The sequence below is a fragment of the Sipha flava genome, unplaced genomic scaffold, assembly GCF_003268045.1.
Source record: "Sipha flava isolate LNK unplaced genomic scaffold, YSA_version1 37_pilon_pilon, whole genome shotgun sequence".
NCBI lineage: Eukaryota > Metazoa > Arthropoda > Insecta > Hemiptera > Aphididae > Sipha > Sipha flava.
This window is the reverse complement of record NW_020273087.1, coordinates 253,962-274,468: the sequence shown is the minus strand read 5'-3', so window position 1 is coordinate 274,468 and position 20,507 is coordinate 253,962. Positions and strand designations below refer to the sequence as shown.

The 20,507-nt window shown below is 39.4% G+C and overlaps 1 protein-coding gene across 1 annotated transcript in view; it reads right to left on the bottom strand.

Moving 5' to 3' along the window:
* Positions 1 to 989: 989 nt before the first annotated feature.
* Positions 990 to 20,507, bottom strand: part of LOC112688152 — a 61,367-nt gene continuing 41,849 nt past the window's right edge. The window contains exon 18 of the mRNA XM_025561216.1: positions 990 to 2,403. Coding sequence (XP_025417001.1) covers positions 2,347 to 2,403 — 57 coding nt within the window. The 3' untranslated portion in view covers positions 990 to 2,346. The remainder of the gene's footprint in view (positions 2,404 to 20,507) is intronic.

The window sequence follows — 20,507 nt, the reverse complement described above, 5'->3', positions numbered from 1 at the left end:
GAGTTCCGTACGAATTCCGAAAATGGTCGTACAAATCCGTACAAATTACGTACTAATCATAAACTTGAAAAAAAAAATATTCATTTTTGGACGGGCAAGGTAATGGACGTCGAGTTTTAGGCGATTCCTCGTAACTCGATATTAATTTAATTACACCCGATATTCGTGTGTGCGTGTACAAAGGTTTTTCTCGACGCGACGCTGTGCGGTTGAAGCGACCCACTATCGCGTACACGTGCACGAGACGTTGCCAGGGACAACGGTTCTGGAAAATCGGTCGACGCGAAAAGACGGCACACTGTCGGGGAAGACGTTCGAGCAGACATTAAGGGCTGCACTAGGATTTCGTATCGACAATAACGCAAGTGGCGGCCGAGACCTGCCCGGGCACACGTGCAACACACGATTTTTAACAGGCACAGGAGACGAACATCATCTTCTGGCGACTGTTCGTGATCGATCGATTGTTAATTAAACGATTTTAAAATATCGATGATCGGGGTGACGACATCGTTATAATTCGGTTCCGCCGACTTGCAGCCCAATTGTTCACTTCGTCAATTCAAATTTTTCTATAAAAATTACTATTGTACTGCTACTGTACGATTTATACGTATATTCTATATAGTCGGTACGTAAAAATGTATGACGATAATTCAAATTCCTTAAAAAAAAATTTCCAACAACTTTATTGAATTATTAACGAACATTAATCACTGAATATAGTTTTAAAAGATCAATATAAATATTTAGCAAAAACTAAATACTTCAAATAAAAATCAGCGACAGTCTCGTTAATTTTAATAACCGAGCTTATTATAATAACTTGATTGCATCAGAGCGTTCCATTTGAAATGTTGAAATCATTTAAACCAGAAACGTATTTTAAACCAGCAGCGATAACGATATAACTACTGTATAATATTACATATTATATAAACATACGTAACACGCGCACGGTTTTCTAAAACAAATAAAGAAAAAAAAAAAGATTTATTGAAATTAAAATCCGTCCCCACGTACATATGTATATTATTGTTTTCGTGAAAAAACCTCGGACCTACGAAGATATAATTTGTCTTCCTTCTTAGGTCATTTTTCACGGTACACTATCAATCAAATAATGTTCTCGCCCGTTATTTCGTCGTACGATATCTCTTATATATAAAACAATGGAACTCAATATGCAGTTTAAAGTAGTATCGATCACGTTATCCGAAGGTATGTTGTGCGCGCACTAACATCACGTGTCGGGCGGGTATCGCAATGTACTTATTTATTTTTCCGGAGACAAAACGAGAACGGGAAAGCGGGAAAACGAATGACGGGGGGGGATGGAGGACCGGGAGATGTCACCGAATAATGGGTGTTGTCAAATTCGGTTTGCAGGACTTTCGATTTTCACCGCCGGGGTCGGGTCATACAAAAACAAAGCTTACAGCATTAACTATGATCGAAGGGCTCTCCGAACCCTCTGTGCGCGCGACGCGCCGGCCGTGTGTGTATATATGGAGGCGGTGATTTGTTAACATAGCGCGACGTCGGGGGTAAATTGATTGTGGAGGGATGTTTGATGTTGAAATGAAGATAAATCACCTTAAAAACCCGACCCAAGTGGGTGGAAACTATTTTCGGATCGGCTCGTCTTACTGCGCCGACGACGACGGGCGCTCCGAGGGGGGGGGGGGGAGAATAAAATAAAAATATACGCACCCCTTAACGATGGCACGTATTGCTTGCTCATACATGTGCACAGCGCGCACAACAATAAACATAAAAAACGAATCGTCCTGACCGTCGTTCGGACGCGACCGGCACGATTTACATTACTCGCTATTAGTGAATCGTTAAGCGCGCATATACGCATCGTACCTGTTACGGCGACCGTTTGCCTCCGTGAGCTCGTACAAGTGCTAACCTGCTACGCGGTACGCGTTGAAACCTCTGCCGAGCGACGAAAATGGATCAGAAACGAATTCGCGATCGGTGATAACCGATCAAAGTGGTTGTTAAGGAACGATGACGACGACGTGTCAGGGATCGCAGGCGAGTAGAGTACCGAACGGAAAAAATGCATCCCGTGTGGTTGTAGGAAAGTGGGTTATCTTAGAACCCTCAATCATGTAAGAGGTAACCACATCAACCATATCCTGTTCGCACTAACTTACAACAATTACTCACCTTACCAAACTTATACAGACCGTGTCATATGCACCAGAAAGGTTAATGAAGGCTACGCTGGTCTTTAACTTCTTCTGGAAACCAGCTTAAATTAGTGCAGTTAAGGCGAGGACCTGTTCTTCGTAACTTCTTATGTTCCGGAAGCCTGCTTGTTCTATGAATACATCACGGGAAGTGACTCATATGGAGCGCCGTCGAGAAGTCCAATAAGACGTCGGAAACCTGAATAGTGTCGAAAAGAATTACGTCGGGATTTAATAATTCGAATACCATATAGGGTTACTCCGTATTAATAACTTGAACGTTGCGTTACATTCGAAGGGAAATGTCACGGGTATATAATATATATGTATACGTATATACAATACATACGTACATGCATGTAGGATTCGTTTTATGTCAAGTCGAAAACCTACGCCCTTGATGGTTTGCTTGGTACCGATTTCAATATCCAGTTTAATAACGAACGCAGACAGTAAAACAATATCCACGACGGTGATCAACATGATATTACACTAGAGTAAGGTGTGGTCGCGTAACTATTATTTTGTTTAACGTGAAACTAAATTACACGTTTTTCTTAATTTTTTTTTTTTTTTTCGACGATTTTAATGAATATTTGTGCCGGTGAACTAGACGTAATCGAAAAACACGAAATACACCATTTGTCCGCTCAAACTGCCTATTTAATATTGTACATTACGTCCTTGTGTTTTATTCTCCTCAATGCAGTCGTTTACTTTCATCTCGTATCGTGAAAATCCATTGTTATCGGCGTGCAGCGTGTGCGGCCTTATCGAGTATCGGTAAACAGTTACAGTTTTCCGTAGTGCAAAACACTAATGCAATTAAACGCGAGCTGAACGCCAGTGGAATTGAAATACAATACCGCCTAGGCAGAAATTATTTACACCGTACATTTTGTAGTACGTGTGCAAAACAACTCGGATTCGTACTCACGGCCTGCGTACATCCCTGTGTGCTATTGCGGAATGATGTCCGATCGTAGACGTGTTTCGACCTTTATTATTATGAGGGAGGGGGAGGGAAAATGGTTTGCACTCGCACACAGAGTACCGACAATTGTAGCTTTCCCTGTTATACACTGATTGTACTTACGTCAGGATTATGAAATTATCGTGAATGATATGAAGTACGTGATGATTCGTGTTATTATAATACGCTATTTTTCGTACCTATAGGTCCATACAGGTGTGGAATAGCCAGGGAGGTAAAGGGGTAAACGTCTCCTGGGTCCTTTATAGTGTCATATTAACTAACCGTGTACAAAATGTAATATTAAAATATAATGGTAAAACAACAATCATTTATTATTAGAATATCCGAATTTGGACGAATATTTATTAATTAAAATGTAACGTTGGTCCAGTAATTTTATATAATGCTAAAATAGAAATGTAGATGTATACTATTGTTTTATGAATATTATAATTTATAATTCATAGTTAAAATTACTATTACACTCATTATCACACCCATATCTTTAATAAAAATTATTATTTTTTAATATATTTTTTTCACTTACTTAATTAGTTTTTAAGATAATTTTTAAGGTCATTTTTTTAAAGTTTTCAGGGCATTTTTGCATATTTTTTCTATTTTTCTATTTTTCTATGTTTTTTTAGGTTATCAATATCCTAACTCTAATTATAATAGTGGTAGATCACGTGCGTTGCAAAACCGACGATGAAAATTAGCGAAACAAACACGTGTAAATGAACAAATATAGTCGCAATCGTTGTATTCATGTGACAGTTGCGATTAGCTGCGTTCCATTTACGTATCGTACATTAATTATCGATCAGAACGGCCGTCAGCCATCAATATTTGTAAACATGTTCTATGCAGCACAATAATTTATTTTAACACATAAGCGAACGTACGCATGTCGTAATGTTTTATGGTTTATGTTAATTCGGGTAACAATTTACCATCGCGCTTTGCCACACCGAATCCGATGACGTATAGATGTTTGAAATCGTCGTGAAGTCTCCCCCGAGATCGCGTTCTTATCCGAATCCGAAAATCTTACCGAAATGATAACAATTAAAAAAATTATCAACTCTTGGTGGACCTAAGGCGAGATATGTTTATTCGCGGGAAACCGAAACCCGAATAAATTACACGACAACGTCAAATCTGTCGTTAAATTCCTCACCATAGCATTAAACCGATAAATGCATTGGAATCGTCTTACGACTAAATTACGGTTTTTGTGATGAAGAAAGACAGTAGATAACCACTTTGAATCACATAAATCATAAAAGTACGGCTATACAGGCCATAAATATGAAACTACCAGCAAACCTATAAAACACTCAGTTCCGTTGGGTGAACCGCAGGAGTTCTAAGACTTGCACTCCTCCTCTGCGGACCACTAAAATAATATTCTTCTCCTTCGGCTTCCATACGCTTTACGAGGGACTTTCGTTTTGTTACCGCCACACCGTTCTTTCGATCCCGCCACTCCTGGCCATTTCCTTTCAGGGTTCGTCTAAATAATCTCTCTCGTTCTGTCTTTGCTCAGGGAGCTTTTACTCGACGTCTGCTTTTGCTCACACGTCCGTGAACGGTTAGTCATCTCACATAACAAATGGTTTATCATACCGAGTGTAACTTATATTAACGTTTCGAAAATCACATTAACGACTCAAATCAAATAAATTGACGCCCCAATCGGAACTACTCGGGTTGACGCCCATACCCCGTGTGGATGTTCGCATGTCCTCATAATGTTTGTACAACGCGTGCACGAACATCAGAGCCTCTATACCAATGTGGTTGCGGTATGGTAGGTATCTTTATACGGCGTAGGAGGTGACCGTATACCTACTATTGTTGTGCTCATATATATATGTATTATAAATAATATATGTGTTTGAGCTCTCATACACAGGCACACACACACGTACACATACACATACGCGTATACGCACGTTGCAGATGTCCTGCGTGTACGTGTAGACAAGTCGTGAGCGCGGGTGAACAATTTACGGTCCTCAGCTTGCGCCGTTCCACTACTGTTATTTTTTCCCGTGACATTTTTATTATATCCTTTTTCCCGCAGGTCCTGCCCGTGACACACATATAATAATATAGGTGTCCGCACACGTGTGACTGCGCGTGCACACGGACGCACATGGACGAATAATATACATATTTATCATATACATATACGTTATATATGTTAATAATAATAATAATAATAATAATATATAACAAATATGTCGAGACGAAAAAATAAAATACTCACTCACTCTCTCTCTCGCAGTATACGCCCCCTCCCCCTTTTTGTGTCGTCGACGTTTCTGAACGTCCGTTGATCCCTTTTACTGCTGTTGCTGCAGCGTACTCATTGTTATCCTGTCCGAGCCGCGTGCGCATAACGTCCGTGTTTTATTTTTTTTCGTCGTTGTTTTATTTATTTATTATTTTTTTTATTTATTCACGGGCTCGTTTTTTTTCCCCCGTTTTACCTTTCCGCGCGCACGTCGAACGGAAACAGAGCGTCCCGTGCACACCGCTGCAGAATGGCCTTTAATTGGATTCATTCGCGTGATTATATGTGCGTTGTATAAAGAGACGTTTAATGATGCGCGGTGCAAACAGCGCACCGGAACGGGGACAGGAAGATCTATATATATATATATATATACGTACAGAGAGGGACGCGAGACGAGCGTGCGGCGAGTCTTTAATTAGCTACGATGAATAATAAAATAAATAGAAAACGAAAGACCATGGCCGTGTATGTCTATTGCTGAAACACACAAAAGCTCCGGAGGCTGTCAATTAAATCGCGCACACGTGATGACTAGACGACGACGACGCGCGACGGAATGTTTTAATCAGGAAACAGTCAATGAACGCCACGGGGTGGTATGCGCTCGCTATTCGTTAATAACAATAATTATTAGTCTTATTCCTTCGTCCCCCCCCCCTCATCCCCCCTATTCGTTGTCATTCACGCACCCGTTCTTGTCAGCGATTAATTGACAACGCCCACCCGGTGAGACCGGTCGTCCGATCAAAAGATATCGTATCAGATTCTGCTTGACACCAGATACAAATGATAATATTTTCGTCATCGAAACGCAAAAAACACCAATTAGTATAGAGATTTTAATTCCCACGGTTCGAATCACTACTGTGAATACTTGCGCTACGCGACCGTATTTTTACGTACGTATATTTATATATTTTTTAGGCACTACTATCGTTAAAATGTTAACGGTTCAATATGTTTTTTTTTTATTTTTCGTCGAATGACGGTTTGAAAATATTTATTGATTATTCGTGAGACATTACACGGATGTGAGCGAACGTGTTACCGACATGGGAAACGACTGGGTGACGAATTAATCGTTTTTGAATTTCAATTTAATTCGTTCGATCGACTTTTTATTTTACATACGGTTAAAACGGGAACAGTTATACGCGCGTTGTACTCGTATTTGTAGAAGTGAATATGTGTAAATATGATGATCGTAAATCGGCGTTTAAGTTTAAGCATTTTTACTGAATCGTATATTTTACCGAATTAAGTGCAAACGTATGTATGTACATCAATAAGTCTATAGGTACCCGCAATATGGAGGCAGGTACTTGTTATTCCTCGCAGCATAGGAACGATGGTAATCATAAAAATAAAAATAAATCAACCCTAATGTTATTTTTTCCAGTTATATGTTATTTTTTTTGTGTACACAAAACAGATGTTTTTACAATGACTTGTTAGATGCTTATCGTCGCGCGGCAACCATGATTAATTCAGTTACAATATGCGTTTAAATTTATTATTTATAAAACAGTCGGGTCGACTGTAAATTAATGATGCATAATGAATGCGTGTTATCAGATGTATTTTAAGTAAATGTTTTAAATTCCTTATAAATAACTATTAACGTGTATGTTGTCCAATGTATACCTATACACGTTGAACAAAATGAACCATAAATCATACCAACTGAATTCACGTGATGTTACGTATTGTTTTACGGGGGAAAAAAAAACCTAAACATCTGTTAATATTATGTTCTTTGAAATTCTGCTTTGCCGTTCTAAACGAAAATAATCGGGAAACCGGACCTATAAGTGTATCTATTTATTTTAAAGGTAAATATTATCACTGCCGCGGTCTCTGATTATTTTCGCTTTTCAAAAGCGAACAACAAAAAAACTAAGTAACACATAATATAACTAATAGTCAATATCTACACCAATATATGAGTTGGAAGCTTATAAATATCATTATCTATAGTAAGTTTATTAACGGTTATCTAGAAAATAGTTAAGCTTGTTGAACACGGTTTTATTCAATGTTGACTGAATTATTTCATTTATCGGACGTAATACAATACCGAAATGATTCTAAATCACAAAACCATAATCGCGTTACTGCATACGAACTATGCAGTTAATTCATTGTTCACGCGGTCCCGTCATAACTTCGCTATTAGTGCGGCTGTTATTAAATTAATAAAACATAACGCAATAATACGTGAATTATTATATTAGGTACCCATGCGATTAGCGGTTCGAATGATTGAATAACATGGTCTCGTTGATTATACTATTTGCGTGGTTATCGATTGTCAGTTAAACGACAATAAATGGTAATAATTTTCAGAGCTGTAAATAGGGTGAGGCGAGCGAAGCACTTGCCTTGGGTGCCTGATGATGAGGGGAGAGGACGCAAAAATATTAAATGATCAACTTAAGAAAAATTATTAGTTATTGTCGGCATCTGCTAAATATCTACATTATATTTTCTGCCACAAAAGCAAAGAAAATTAAATTATAAATAATAATTGTTTTAAATTGTTTTATTATATTTTTATTATTATTAACTGTTATTCTCAAACATCTATACGTAACAGTACAATTACTCGTATTGTGCATAATAATGTATGGACGCGAAGATTAAATAGTGGTTTTTTTTTCGTCATACGTACTTATACCGTATTACTTGTACGTGACGACCGTAAGAACATCGTAGTTAGATGTATTTTTTTCCGGTAAACTGTACGCGCTGCGATGCGGTCCACAACGCTTTCTCGTAACCGTGTAGGCACTCAACACGATCTGTTTAACAATTCGATCCGTGTACAATAACGAATGACGACGGTCAATTGAGATGGCAACACTATTTTAACGACCGCGTCATAACAGCGTAGGCGTGCAAAACAGAATTTTGAAAAAACAATAATCTACGAGAACGAAACAACTGAACAACAGCTCCTTACGGTGTGTGTGTGTGTGTGTGTGTGTATGTGTTTTTAGGGCGTTTTAAGCGTTTTAGGGCGTCGCCTTGTGCCCGCTCGGTCGTACATCCCAGAAGCAGGTACGCGCCACAACGTAACGCAGGGATCGCCAACCAGTCGATCGCGATCGATTTGTCAATCTTTCTAGGAATATAGGTTGATCATTGTAAAGTTTAATTTTATCATTAACGGTCAATTGCGTGAGATAATCGGAATAATCAGATAACAGGAGCATTAGATTATTATTGTTATGAAATAACAATAAATAATTATTCCTTGGAGTTTAGACCTACTTTTTTTTTGTGATTATCAAACAAATCTCTTCCTAAAGACCTAAATGGATGAAACCCGCCGCCGTCAAACCGTGGTATAACCGTTGTTCTTATTTGTATTGTTATCCGTCTTGAGCATTTCAAATGTAGCTCTCTTGTTTGAAAAGGTACGTGCCATAACGTAACTTGTAGATTTCACGAGCACGGACCGCGGTACTCCGTTCGATACGCGTGCGACGACCGCAACGTACGCCGATGCGACGGCTATCGAACGATTGAGAACACTTAAAATTCACAAAGGACTTACCGCTGCCCCAACAAATAACCCAAAAAACGATACGATTGAGAACGAATTGATGTGCAGCGTTGCCATAGTTTGCTATATCATTTATTTGGCTTTTGAAAAATTCAGTACGCGTACAATAAACATTCTTGAAAAAATAATATGTAATATATCGTATGAATAAAAATTAAAAACGTGTAGGACATATAAAAATATCTAATACCTGTATAAGTGTAACTTATAAAATTATGAAATGTATCGACGAACAGTTAGTGCGACGACTGCAAAGCCTAACCGTCATTCTCTCGTATCTGGTATCGAAGTTACTATAAACATCCAGCTGATCCGATAAAAGTCCGATGAATATCAACAGATTATTGTGCTCATATTATCGATCGATTACATTTGGGGGTGGGGGGGGGGGAAGAATAAACTCGAACGTTCTCAACCGTGTTACCAAAAATAACGTTCTCGATCGTATTTTACCGGTCGCGGCATTGATGAAAATCTGTTCTCCGCAAGCGCGCGCACGTCCGTACGATCGGTCGGGACCGTGTTAGCCGCGCGACGACGACAACGACCGATCGCACGGCCTACGTGCCCTACGGAACGCAAGGAGTTCACCGTACGCTATGTATTCGCTTGCGAAACGCGCGTTACGATTCTGTTACGTAAATCGCAGGAACAAAACAATGTGTGTGCAACGTACGCGCGTACCTTTAAACGCTGTCTACCTCGGTTCGATAAACATCTTGAGGTTGTTTCTGTACTCGAAACGCCCAGCGAACAACGTTAACCACCTCGGCGCACTACAAATACACGTGTGCAATACAAAGAACGACGTAAGGTTTTCGCGAAAAAGTGATTGCGAACGTTGTTCAAACATTGTTTTCGATATCGTTCGACGACGTCCGACCAGCAATCCAACCTAGTGTCGGTACGCGAACTCGGGTGTACCGAATACATTACGTAACACGATGTCGGTTAAAGATGGACAACCCTTGTTGGAAACACCTCACCGGTCGGAGTACGAATAATGTTGTTGAAATGCCGTACCACTCGACCGCTTAGCCCGGGTTTATTAATGGGCGTGTTTTTATTGTTGCGCTTGTCGAACGTTTTCAATGACGCGCTAAAATCATTTTTGAAAACCTCACTGTGCGCCGTCTGTCCGTGACCTAAACGATAAAAGTGCGCGGGTGCAATAGATATAGAACGGTTGTAGGTGCGAACTGAACACACTCGACAACGTCGCCCACGTACGCGCGCATAAATATGAACGCGAAAAATGTATTGCACTTAAAAATCCGCCTGGAACGTTATCAAGAATTACGGCGGTACGCGTGTACGAACGGTGTACAAGCGCGTTGAAGTACAACATTTGCATTTCATGTAAACCGGTGCTAGAACGTAACAATCGCGTTTTATTTGAAAAGTTTTCCGTCGACACGTAAACGGAAAGCGGTTTCTACGTTTGGTGTTCGGATGGTCTAAAAAAAAAAAAAAAAAAAAAAAAAGTAAATAAATAAAACACAGCGTTAACACGTTTACAGATATAGATCGCGTGGGTGTAATTATTTCAGGCGGTTCTAAAGCGTCAAAGACCAAAACGAAATTCGTAAAATCAAGACCGTCCAATAAATAATCGCTGTTAATTAACGGATTTCGTTGAATGCGTCGCAAACACCTTACGCGCGTGGGGCGTACAAGTAAAGCGTTCGCGTAGCATGCTACCGGACTATAAACATAAAACGCTGATAAATATGTAAATACATCGTTTACAATGATATTATTATTATTATTATTTCACGCCGCGTACGAATCAGCGACGTGCGTGTAGTACGTATTAATATATACTGCACCGGTCCGTTACACAACAACGACCGAAAACGTTGTTTAAATCTAACGAGGGGGCCGGCGCATACGTTAAAAAACCTAAAACTGACGTCATGATTTACGCGCAATTTTTGTGACCCGCCGCAGCCGCTGCAGGTTTTCGGGGTTCGACGAGGAAATCCAAGGTGTCGTCAAACCGTGGTACAACCGTTGTTATTATTTGTATTGGTAACCGTCTTGAACGTTTCTAATGTTAATAACGTACAACAAAACCGCGCCTATCATTGTTCGTCTTGCGAACGAAACATTTTATCATTACAAAACACGTCTCGTCATCGGATCGCGGTCCTGGTGCGCGGTTGTAGCCGCGAAGGTCGAAAAAATACAGCAGGATCGCCGAAATGTAGAAACGACGAAACCGTTTTTTTTTTTTTTTCCGGTAACCGAAACGTGCGGATAGCACGGAGCTCGCGTACAACAATAAAATTGTGCGTCTGTTTTTACGACGACTTTCCTGATCGCGGTGCATCGTACGCGCGTTTAACATAATGCGTATTATTAGAACGATTATAATACTTTTTCGTTTCGGCTGATGAACGTTTCACCACGTGCGTATGTATACATTATATAAACCAGCCGAATTATAACCCGACCTTGACCGGCGGATGTTTTGCTGCTACGGATTAGAACGATTACTATTTTGACGCACAACGAAAACGTGGGTTAAAAAATGCGCAACACATTTGTGCGAAATCATTATTTTTATTTGTACCGTATTGATTTACGTACACGTCAACCGGTCAATATTGTTGAAATAAACGTATGAAACAAAACAAAACGTGTCACAGATAACCGGAAACCGTACATCCGACCCGGGGCCCGAAAGCGTTTCGATCCTTTGGAATGCGATATTCGAAAAATCTACTCGCGGTACACCGCCCGTACATAATAAATAAATTATCTTAACATTCCAAACGAATCGGTAGAACTGTTTTGGCCGAACGCTGTTCGATCTGTGAGCGAGTGTTATTTGAATTTTATGTCCATTGCAGAAGAAAGATTTACGCTTATGCATCGCATGCATTTGGTAGTATACTCGTAGTGTTATAACAAAGACATTATCTTACCGATGTGCGTACAACACAACAATATGCGTAATAATTACCATAAATCCATGTAGTTGCATATTACGTCGTGCGTTCGTGGTGCAAGTGCATGAATCGGCAACTGCAGTCGGTCGGGTCCAACGGACACACGTTGTTCGTGCTGCGCATTATCGATATTCCTTTATAGATACCTCAGTGAACTTAACATTATTGATAGTTCATGTCGAGAAAAATACGAATTGATTTCTCGTCAACAACCTATCATATTTGATCGTTTGCTTAGACGTGGACCGATAAAGTACATTTATAGCTCTGAAATACCTAAACGCTGGATTTACGTTTTTTTGTCGAGTGAAATCTTGCGTGTAAAATATGTCAATCGTTTTTACAAAACTGTTTAGTACAGGTGGTTTAAAATGTAAACCATTGTATTTTAATTTTTTGACGACCAATTCAAAATTATTCGCGAATTGATTTCGGTACGAGTTGAGAAACGCTGCGCGTCTACAGCACGACCGGGCGCTTAGATTTCTGCGTACGTAATAAGTATAGCCATTTAGGTGTCGGCGCAAAGCACGACGAGAAGACGTGCGGGTACGTTCGGCGTATTCGAAAAGAAGCGTAACGTGCGCTGTATAGAAGGTTTCTGGAAAATTGAGTTTCACCCTTTATACAGTGCGAGTTAAACGATTCGAATTCTTTCTTTTTTTCGAAAACGAACCGCACGAAATATTGCGTAACTCGTGCGAGCGAAACGAGAGTATGGATTTGTATTGTACGGTTCAAAAATTGATACCAGCATGAAGCCAAAACCGTATACGCACAAAAGTAATAAAAAAAAAAAAAAATGCTCACAATAAAGGGGAACACCCCCGACGAGAGAGAGTGGCGATTTATTATAGGTTACCGATATGGGGATATTCACACGGTTTCGTAACAGATTTATGTGCGACTTCGTCTGTGTGTGTGTGTGTGTATGCACAATGTATATAACATAAATGTATACACTACTGGACTGCGTTCGTTGCAATATCCCATGTGTATTTCGTAACTAAAAAACAATATATGATAACTTTCCGTTATTAATTTAGTAAAAAAAAAAAAAAACAAATGCACACATATTACATGGTTTTTTAATTGCCATTTGTTTGTTTTCAGTCCGTGCACGCGTACACCGTCGGTTATGGTCCACGATTCTGCGCTGCACTTGTCGAAGTTGAGAAACCACGAGGTCCTTGGTACGGGCGAGGCCGGAGCACATAGGCTGGACCTGTGTCCGAGGGATTTGCATAATTCCGGCTCGGGGACGAGTCGACGAACGTGCGTGTACACGACACCGGTACAGTGTTCTGCACAGTGCCGTATTTTACAGTAAACACTATAAGCTGGTGCTTAGGGGGGGGGGAATTTTTCAAGGGCGGCAAATAATTTTCAATATTACATTTTTATTACGTACGTACCTAACTAGAACTAAAATAAATGCAACTGATTATAAAATGTTTTATTTTATTAAATCCGATGGTTACTAACTATTTAATTTTGAATATACTTATTTAAAAATGAACTGTTTAAGACATTTTTACCTACCATGATTTTCATCATTATATTTTTATAATCAAGTTTTTCGTACGAATGTACGCATGCATTTTTATAACAGTTGTATATTTTTATTTTACATCGTTCAAATGTTAAGTAATTAAGGAAACAACTACAGTTGTACGGTTTAATAACATTTTTTAGACTAGAAAAATATTTATAATAAAAATTGTAATACGGTTCTGCGTGTCACGGTACACACGCGTCGTATTATTTCGTACACCTTAACGTGTTGCTAGTCGATCACGACCACCGTTCGAGATAAGTCGCACACGAATTGTTGTACACCACTGCGTTGACAGTAATGCATAACATATTTTAAATAATTTTCACTGGGTGGCACTTTAATAAAATTGTCTATCAGAGAAACGTAGAGGGAAAATCAACTCCTGTCATTACGGCCGTTATAAGAATGTGTTGGTTAGTGGCACGATCACCTACCACTGAGTAGCATTCAATTACCACTAGGGGGGGAGCACTAGTGCCACGTACTTTTTATGTTAAAATATGCTCTGCCGTAATGTCAAGTAGTCCGACGGATAGATTACAAAAAAAAAAAAAATATCGACCGACCTTAAATCAGTCCACCTAGTGGAGGTCGATCGTTCCCCCCACGTGGGCACCCCTAGATCGGTTTTTTAACGCGAGCACGAAATTCGTACGGCGGCTACGTGTAAGCTAGCGAAACGGTATATGGTTCAGACGCGTTGCAAAAGCGCAGTGCTGATGGACACCGGGTCACCACGTACGGATAAATCGCGACCCGCAAAATCGTGTTCAAAGCTGTGCGTACCATTACGGTATTGTTGTGATCACTAGGGTTCAGAAGTTGATGACATAAAAACATTAAAAAATGACCTAACAAAAAGTGGCAAATATGACATAAAAATGACAAAAGATGTCCTTAAAAAATGACCTAATAAAATTACAAATATTTGTAAATATTTATATTTGGAAAACCTTCTCTACGCGACCATTGAAGTGATTGGGGGGCATATAATTAACCGACGTTGTAAATATTTTCGTCATTTCGCAAACATTACGTAAAGTATAATAAAATTTAAATATAATAGGTATTATTCACTATAACATGACAACTACGCGACGACTGTAATCGACGAGATAAAATCGGATACTAATCGAATATCAGGAAAAAATAATATAATGTAAGTAATAGTCCGCTGCTGCACTGTATTACGGTTCACTCGTACCGTATGTCGGTATTTTCGAATTTTTTTCACTTTTTACGGGTTGTACGTGCACGTGGTTCCTATGCGTATCCGGCCGGGGACGTACGAATTGATCGCGCGAACATCGCGGTCACACGGGTTCCAACGTTTCGGTAATAACCTTGAAATATCTCCGGATTGCCGTATTACGTATTACGGTAACAAACGCGCTGCTCTTGTTTCGACATCTCGTCCGCAACGTCATATTCAAATTATTCGGAATAACGAAACGAGACATTAATTGGTCGTTCAAAAAAAAAAAAAAATAAATAAATAAATAAATAAAATAAAAACTACGTATTACATACGTTTACAACGGCGTATTATGCATAATACTACCGCTACTGCTGCTTTGAAGGTATATTATTCAAAAGTGAGCAGTAGGAATGTGGATTTTCTGTTTTTTTATGTATTCATGTATTATAACATCGCCTGAGCGGCGACTTTACCGAGAGAAAAACAAAAAATGTTAACGATGTACACGAATCATGATTCAATAAAATAACCGTCAGTCATTACTGCCTGGATCCGGAGTATTCCGGTTATTTATGGCCACACGGGTATTATATCATCTTTTAGACGATATTATTGTATATTATATATTATGTGATATTATATTATACGCGCACCACTGCATCGCCATGTGGATTTGTCCGTTTATATGCGGTCAAATCGGTCGTTAAATTCTAGGTTATACGTCATAACGTCTGCGACGAACAGAGTCTTGTGGAATCGGATTAATTCGTGATTAGTCCGTGACTTGCTTAATGATGTGAACGGATAGCTTACGTGTATTTAAACGGTTTTAAGGTTTCACAGTTTTTTTTTTTTTTTTTATTATTCTCGAAAGAGTTATTAATGACGATGGTTAGTTATGTGTGCCTGTGTGTAATATGTAAGTGTAAAACAAATTGATATCAGGGAAACAAATCGCGCTACAATTGAAACAACTGCGAATCGTTTGAAACCCAAAATACCTTTGTTTTTTATTTCAATTTACCGGACGAAATTTAAATGGAAAGTAATGATTGTAGTACATGCGCAATGCGCATAGGAAATATGGGAAAAAATAGAGCATCGGGTTAACTATAAACCATTTCAGTCGTAAAATACATAATATATAAAATCGTTTTCAGATTTGAGAATTAATATCACTAGCTCAGAAAAATATAAATTAAAAATATAATAAACACAATATTTGATAAATTACAATGGAATAGTGTTGAACTCCCGTGACTCGAGCGCTGTCGCAGCGTTGAGCTTTGCAGTGTGTATAATTTTATGTCCATCGGACGTTGCTAGGCTTATGTTCAAAAGCATGAGGCGTTTAACGAACATAAATTATCGAAAACCTCATGATAAATGATTATGCTCGAGTGAAATATGAACTTTTCAATAATAATCATAATCGTAGGAAAAAAATAGCTGGCACGATTTTATTTGTCTTTCTCAGTACAACGCAATCTGGATCGGCTGGGATGACTTGAATAACTTGTACGATTCGCGCACGCGCAAGCGTATCAAAAGCGATTCTACGAGAAAAAAAAAAGGAAAAAATGTAATATCGAAAAAAACATAACGATAAAACGAAAAACTACGGGAGATTTCTCAACCGCACACACGCGCGATGTACACGGATAGAATCCAACGGGAATCCGATTCGTGTTTATACCGCGCAGGATCCGTCCCGAGTGCTGAAGAGATCGTTTCGATCAAAAGTCGCGGTCACGGGGTGATGTGTGATTCGGGTGAGCCGAATACGCGGTTGCGGTCAAGTTCACGGTTACCCGGAGCTTTTGCACACGTATGAAATAAGAACGAGAAATAAAGTGAAAATAAAAACAATGACAAAACCACACACGCGTCTCTCCTCGGTATCACGAATCCGGTATGTCGTTGCGATACTGCACGTTAATAATAACCACATACACGGTTGGGTGTTTACCTCGCGCGAGGTTGCGCAATCGGTGTGCACGCGGTAATCAAATTTTACAATGCACCCGATCGCGTTTTTTTTCCCCTCTCTCATTCTCCTTGTCGTGGTCGCGCACAACACGATGCAACGCGCGTTGAGCAAGCGAAACACGTCGTGATCGGGTAAAAACGTTTTTGGCATTTTCGTCGACGGACAATGACGGCCACGCGCGTGCACCTAACCTACGAACCTGCGGTCCGACCACCTTACGTACTTTTCGAAACGCGCTGCCAAAGGCGATCCTTCCAACCAGTGGTGGTACTAGGAATTTTTACGTCAGGGGAAAATGTTAAAATTACGCCCTATCATAGACGACCAACAATCAAATACTGTTCTCGAGAATTTTGTTCTAATAATTAATAAACGAGTACCATCATACTTATTGTGTTTTAACCTAATAACAGTATTTAACAAAGTTAAAAATATCAAATTAGTAGTTAATAATTACAAAAATTACATTCTTTAAAATTTTACGCCCGCGAATGAATCCTCGTCTTCCACCCCTAGTTCTGCCCCTGCTTCCAAAACCCTCTCGTACGTTGACCGCACGACAAGTTAGTAATCCACGACAAAACGTCGTTGTCCAACGTCGGCGTAGTAACGTTTCCGTCGTTACTTAAGTAACGTCAAAACTCTGACCCGCGTCCGACGTCGGAAGCGAATTGCAACAAGCGTTTGGCACACGGTTACACGATCCGACTTGTGCATGACCGTCTTGAGTCACCGTTCTCCGCTGCCGTTTAAAGATAATATCCACTTCTTGCGCGTCTCCATTTCTACAATCAATAACTCACCGCGTGATAGTACAACTGCAGTCAGCTGCGATCACCGTCTTCCTTGTTCCGCGCTACTTTGTGAAGTTGAACTGAGTTTTCAAACGTGTACGAGTTCGTACACAGACATACACCGGACGAATGTGTGCACCCAATATTCCAACACGACACCGGATCCAACGTCGGAGACAACATTAATTCTTCGGCCGGTGATGCATGACGAACCGTGTGCGCGCGTACAACGTTGCACAAGCACACCACCGCACCCGTAGTAAAGTTTTCGTTCTCCTCGCAGCATACATCATTATTGTTGTTGTTGTTTTTGTTATTTTAACAATAACACTTAACCAAACGCTAATTACCATCGGGCTTCACTGAACTGAAGAGGTTAGCTGGTGAAACAGGACGAGCGGAGAGCGCGTATCCGACCACAAAACCAACCGTAAGGTTGAACGCGAGTCGAAAAAAGTTCAATTAAAATTAATTAGTCAGGTACGCTCGATGAGGTAAACAGGAATTTAAAAAACAACAAAAAACGCTTATGTGAAATCTTAATGGAAAACGGTCTAATTTTCAATTGGACTACTATAGAGGATAATCCAGTCTTCGTAAAATCAAGTGTAAACTCCATTCATGCGGACAGTTTGGCCTTTCGCGTCACGAATGCCAGCCCCGTCTCGAACGATTTGGTAATTTAAATTTACAAACATTGTCATGTACAAACTATCTCGTTGCACAAACTCGCGCGATCTTAATTAATCACACGTGATTGCCATTTGATTAATTTTTTTCAATTCCAGACGATGAAACGTCCCGTTCCATCATTTCCTATATTATGCGAGATGGAACGGCACGTTTCAAAACTTTTGGTTAGCGGTCAGTCAATGAAAACGAAATCAACTCGAGTTGGTCAAGCCTGGTCCACGACCGAGTTGGATGTTATGCTATGAGCTTAAAGTTCGTGCGAAGAAAAATTTTAACACGAAAAAGCTTATTTTTCCGTTTCGATCGGCTCTTATAGTCGCAGCATAAGTATAATTATTGTTACGTTTATTTCGTTTTTCGTTTTTTCTCCAACCCATTTGACCGTCTCGCGATCGTTCAGCATTCACGATATACACTACAGTAATAATGATCGATTAATTTTTTTCCAACTTGAAATAATCAATTAATATTTTTATTTTAAATCGGTCGACTATTTTTCATAATTGTTTAATACATTTATAACAACAATAATTTAAACCAGTGTCGAGTTATCGTGTCAAACAATATAAATCAACAAACTAATTGAGTTTAAAAATGATAAAAAAAAAAAAAAAAACGTAATAACTAGTCGAAGCCCGTCTTTTCATTCGTTTATAAATTGTTGTACTCGAATTTATAATTACTAGTACTGGTTTATGTCCTTGTTCATTAAGTAAAGGCACACAACATCGGATCGTGTATATATAGAGCGTGTTCGAATTGAAATCAAAAATGTTATGTAAAAGGAATAAAATCTTTAATCGTACAGGTGAACATGATGCCGGTTCATTCACGTAACGGTCAAAAATATTAAAACACCGCAAAACGCGTTCTAATTGTAAGGCTACGATGTGCTTTGCACAATATAAGAATCAAAATATGTACGACGAAATTTTAAAGTATGTAAACCTTATTCATCGCAGGAGTCACAATAACAGTAACGTACACACCATCTAATATCGTAGAATCGGTTTGTATTGAATGCGGGAAAACGCACGTCATAGATCTCGTGTTTAACGTCCGTTTATTCAACGCGTAAAAGGAAAAATTACGAATTCCCTAGTATACTACACGGATCTGTACATCGTCAAACTATTATCGTTATGACATTGTTCCGATAACATATCATATTGTTTTGATAACAATTTTGCATAATACGCTCTCCGCCGATGTCACTCTCAGTCGTCGAGTGCGTACACCATTTTCTCACGAAGTAGCTATATCACGACGATCATCGATAATATTACAGCGTTGCAGCGACCGGTTTCGGGTTTTCGGAGCAATCATCGCATCGACCGAACAGCAAAAAGCAACGCGATGAGTGGCGAACAGTAGTATACCCATATCGGGGTACGTAACGTGCGACGAGAATATATATAAGAAAAAATAAATGTTTTGATGATATTATTATTTATCGTCGCGCGGCGAATGCTGGTCCGCGGACGGACGACGGCTTAAGGTCACGTCGTAACGTCAACGTAGAATGCAAATGACTGACGCAACACGTAGACGGATTTATCGCGAACGGCTTACACCGAAAGGTATGGAAGAGCATTCGAGAAGAAAAAAAACCTCCCAGCAACGCTCGTTGGCACTTTTTTTTGTTCGTGCATTTTAGTTGTATACAAATATATATATATATATATACTTTTAAGGAGAGTCCTTGGGAACCGATTATGCTCGCAGGTGATAATAGTGTCGGAAATCTTTTGGAGTGACAACGAGCGAAAAATGTATATCTTATCGTATTGTATTGGAAGACAGCGAGAAAGAGAGAACACGTCGAATAAGGGGTAGAGAGGAATAAGAGAGGGAAAACAGTGGATTTTCAATTCGAAAAAAACAAAAGCCGGAATGCGAGCATCTGTGTCCGTTTCCATTATGCGTGCGACGTATATACGTATACAGGGATCACGGGCGAAAAAGGAAAGTTTAAAAAGCTCTTACTCGGGATTATTCAGTCATATTTCTTCGAGAGTCGTTTTATACTTAACTTAACGCATGTACCGCGGGGGCTTGCTTAAGACCTAACGTTAATCCTGCATTATACGAATATTCCTTTCTGCTAATGAAAAAAAGTAGAACTTTTTATTACTTTTCTTTTTCCGAATACCATTCGAAATAATGATTATACGATACTTTATTCTTTCTTTTTTTTTTTTTTTGCTGTCTGCAATACAATTAGAGCTAAAAGTCGTTTTACGTATATCTGTTACTAATACAAACAA